The 3936-nt window shown below is 38.3% G+C and overlaps 1 protein-coding gene across 1 annotated transcript in view; it reads left to right on the forward strand.

Moving 5' to 3' along the window:
• The window catches only part of LOC107719875 (sugar phosphate exchanger 3-like), a 24498-nt gene that overhangs the window by 17421 nt on the left and 3141 nt on the right, over positions 1-3936 (forward strand). The window contains exons 8-10 of the mRNA XM_016527415.1: positions 1622-1685; positions 2632-2822; positions 2919-3060. Of these exons, the coding sequence (XP_016382901.1) occupies positions 1622-1685; positions 2632-2822; positions 2919-3060 (397 nt within the window). The remainder of the gene's footprint in view (positions 1-1621; positions 1686-2631; positions 2823-2918; positions 3061-3936) is intronic.

Here is a 3936-nt window from a genome sequence, read left to right on the forward strand (position 1 = left end):
CTCGTAACTGCGCCGTTTGACGCTCCGCTCAATATTCCGATCTATGAATGTGCGTTCCGCTCGTGTAACGCTCATGCTCATCGGAAAAGCAAAGTCCGCTCAAATAACGCGCTGACAGGAAATTTCTATGCAGTATAGGCCTATTTGTTCCGGTTTGCAGTAGCTCTACTGTGCTGTAACATGGTGTAGGCTAGTTCAGCTGTACTGTTTGTTTGTTTTGTTTATTTATATAGCACAATACAGCAACAGTCGTTGACCATTGTGCTGTACAAGAAATTATAAAATCAGATTAATAAAACACCAATCAAAACAACATAAAAATCATATGGTACAAGAGGTAGTACATACAAAGGACAACAGAGACATCAAATCCAACAGAAAGACTCTTATTTATTTTTTCTAAGATACAAGGCCCAATAACATCAAAAACCTGAATAAGTAGACAAAATTACTTTATATCATTTAAAAAAAATAATAAATAATCATTACAAAGCAGTTTCGGTTTTCGGCCAAGTGCATCCAGAATTTTCGGTTTCCGTTTCGGCCCAGAATTTTCATTTCGGTGCATCCCTAGATGTAAGACTACATGTTTTATTTAATTTAATTTAAATTTAACAGTAATTTACTTTCAAATTCCCCAATTGCTGAAGGGTCTGCACAACTTTTTAGTACAATTTCAAGTTGCACTGTTCAAAATACCTGTAGTAGCACAGCAGTGCATACCTGTTTACATTTAATTAAGGTGGACTAGATTAGACTGTAATACAAATAGTTGAGTTTGCCAGGTGCATACAACTTTTATGACAGGTTTTCATGAAAGTGTTGGTCAGTTTGTCTGCTTGACAATCCCATTTTGCACCGCAAAAATAAAACTGAAGTGAAATAAACAAACTGAGAAATGTTTCTTTTTAGTTAAAACAGATGTTGTCAAAGTTTTCCTTTGGGGACATAATTTGAAGTTGGAAAAAGGTAGTAAATTGCAATATATCGCAGAATATCGCAATATATTTAAAATCGCAATAATATTGTATCGTGACACAAGTATCGTGATAATATCGTATCGTGAGGCCTCTGGTGATTCCCACCCTTAGAAGTTACGAGCATGATCGAACTCAGCACCGGACAAAAAGCGGTGAGTGCGTGGATTTCAACCTAAACACATCTGATTGGCCATTGCGTGTAGAAATCAACAAACATTTCTGTGATTGGCTACTTTGCGCCCCTCTGAAAATGCATTGTAAAATCATTTGACGCTATCCAAAACAGAAGGGCAGATACACTGGATTATTTGCCAAATCTATTTAGTTATGCTATTATTACGAAGAAAATCAATCCTAGTTATGGGCAGCTTTTCCATCTAAAAGCATTCAGTTAGACGATTTTACACAATGAGTTAGACTATTATACGCGAAACTAAAGTCCGGCCGTCCCCCTTGGTCCGCCAAAGTCTTCATTTTGTTTTTCTTCAGCCATTCAGAGGTGGACTTGCTGGTGTGTTTTGGATCATTGTCCTGCTGCAGAACCCAAGTTCGCTTCAGCTTGAGGTCACGAACAGATGGCCGGACATTCTCCTTCAGGACTTTTTGGTAAACAGCAGAATTCATGGTTCCATTTATCACAGCAAGTCTTCCAGGCCCTGAAACAGTGCCAGACCATCACACTACCACCACCATATTTTACTGCTGGTACGATATTCTTTTTCTGAAATGCAGTGTTACTTTTACGCCAGACGTAATGGGACACACACCTTCCAAAAAGTTCAACTTTTGTCTCGTCAGTCCACAGAGTACTTTATATATATATATATATATGTACAGTATGTATATATATATATATATATATATATATTTCAATGGATCATATGGTTTTTAACAAATAACAAATTCACAAATCGGATGATTTAAACAGGAAAAAAAATTAAACCACAGAGAATGAGCATGCCGTGAAGGGTTTTTTGACATCATTTTATGTGTAGCCTATGTATCTCAAACGCAGGGAGACATGAAAGAGGAATCGATTCGGTATTGGCGCGCTATCTGAAACATGTTTCTATGCTTGTGCGCGCTTTGACTGTGTGTGAGAACAGCGCGTGAGTAATGAATCACTTTCTTTCTTCTTCTTGTGGTTTAAAATCGCTTGTACTTGTAAATTGGCAAATTAATCTGCTAATCACATGCGTGCCGAATGGTGGGGTCTGGTCCATACATATCATGGATCAACTGCGATCCGTTTAACCCCTATATGACAGATCAGAGCAATCTTTCATTTACAAATTGAACATGAAATCATCAAATTGCTACTCCATATCTATCGCATATAACAAAAATACAGAATAATTAGAACAATCATTAATGCGCAATAAATAACAGAACGTCATATCTATACACATTTTCCCAGAATGTTCTTGCGACCCGGTAGCAGCTTTTCCATGGCCCGGTAGTGGGTCGCGACCCGGTGGTTGGGGACCTCTGGTTTAAAGTAACAGCAGCAGCTCTGGGCATGTGACCAAATGCATAAATCTTATTAGTTGGTCATTATTCTTGCAGTGCAATAGAAAAGAGATTAGAACACCTCTCTGTAAAACAATCTTGCCACAATGAAGGCATGTGAATACATTTTTTTTTTTTTAAGGACTAAGTGACTACTCTGAGACAGGTCTGAGATCAGTGACAAGAGACTCAGACAGTCAGCGTCCTCTGATGAGTGATGATGAAGATGAGTTATGTGATGATTACTCCATACAGCAGCGGGATGAGGAGCCTGAACCACAGCCCAAAGCCATCGGCTTTCTCCAGGCCTTCTGCCTGCCAGGAGTCATTCCTGTCAGTGTCCAATTAAATGCTTTCTTACTTGCATACTAAAAATGGGCCACTATTGTCGAATAGACTTGAGATTTATTTATTGTCTGTCTCCTGCAGTATTCTCTGGCCTATGCATGTCTGAAGCTGGTCAACTACTCTTTCTTCTTCTGGCTTCCATTTTATCTCAGCAACAACTTTGGCTGGAAGGAGGTTCAGGCCGACCGGCTATCTGTGTGGTATGATGTGGGAGGCATTGTTGGTCAGTACCCGGTTTGGTTCTAACCAGACGTTACCAATTAAGTTTTTTCACTCTGAAAGAAACAAGCCAATCAAAAGATCATCAATGCAATTACTGATGAAATTGGTCATTAACAAAGGAATTTTTATATCTGTCAGTGATAGTAATGATGAAACAACAAATGCACATCATAACAATAATTAGACGATTTATATTGAAACATACAGATTACAAAAATAACAGGTTAGATATTAACAATACAAGCAATGTTTTTAAAGTAAATGTTCATGTTGTAAATGTTGTTTAAAAGAATCCAATCATATTCAGTAATGTGTAGCAAAATTAGCTCAAAAGGGAAATGTATATAAATAATTACAATTAATTATGATTAATTACAACTATTTATATCAGCTGCCAGTAGTAACTGTAGCAGAATTAAATTGCCATCAACCAATCTGTTCGTCCAGCGAACATTCAGTGTAAGTTCATATCAACTCTAGGTAGGAAATATTTCCGTGGCCACAGAAAATACTTTCATAGGAAAACCAGAGAATGAAGCTATGAAAAGAGTCAGTTAAACACCTGAGTAAAGCCATCAGCGCCGTTTTAGAACGGGGTCTACAGCTTATACTAAACCTCTGTTTCGTTTAGTTAAATGTACGATACTTGCATTGCCTTGGCCTGGAACGAGTGTACGGATGCAGTCTCGGATGAAAGTCTTGATGGTTTGGAGGTTCGGTGGTGTAGGTGTCGCGATCACCTTCTTCCGGGTTTAAAGAGTGATGAACTCCAAAGATGCTCTGACTCGATGGTGATTGGGAGTTTCTTCCCAGTGGAAAGTGAAAAAGAGACATCAGCTGAGATCCTAGGATCTTTGGTGAATGGAAAGTCAAGGCC

Source organism: Sinocyclocheilus rhinocerous, unplaced genomic scaffold (genome assembly GCF_001515625.1).
Source record: "Sinocyclocheilus rhinocerous isolate Xijiao unplaced genomic scaffold, SAMN03320098_v1.1 scaffold2196, whole genome shotgun sequence".
Taxonomy (NCBI): domain Eukaryota; kingdom Metazoa; phylum Chordata; class Actinopteri; order Cypriniformes; family Cyprinidae; genus Sinocyclocheilus; species Sinocyclocheilus rhinocerous.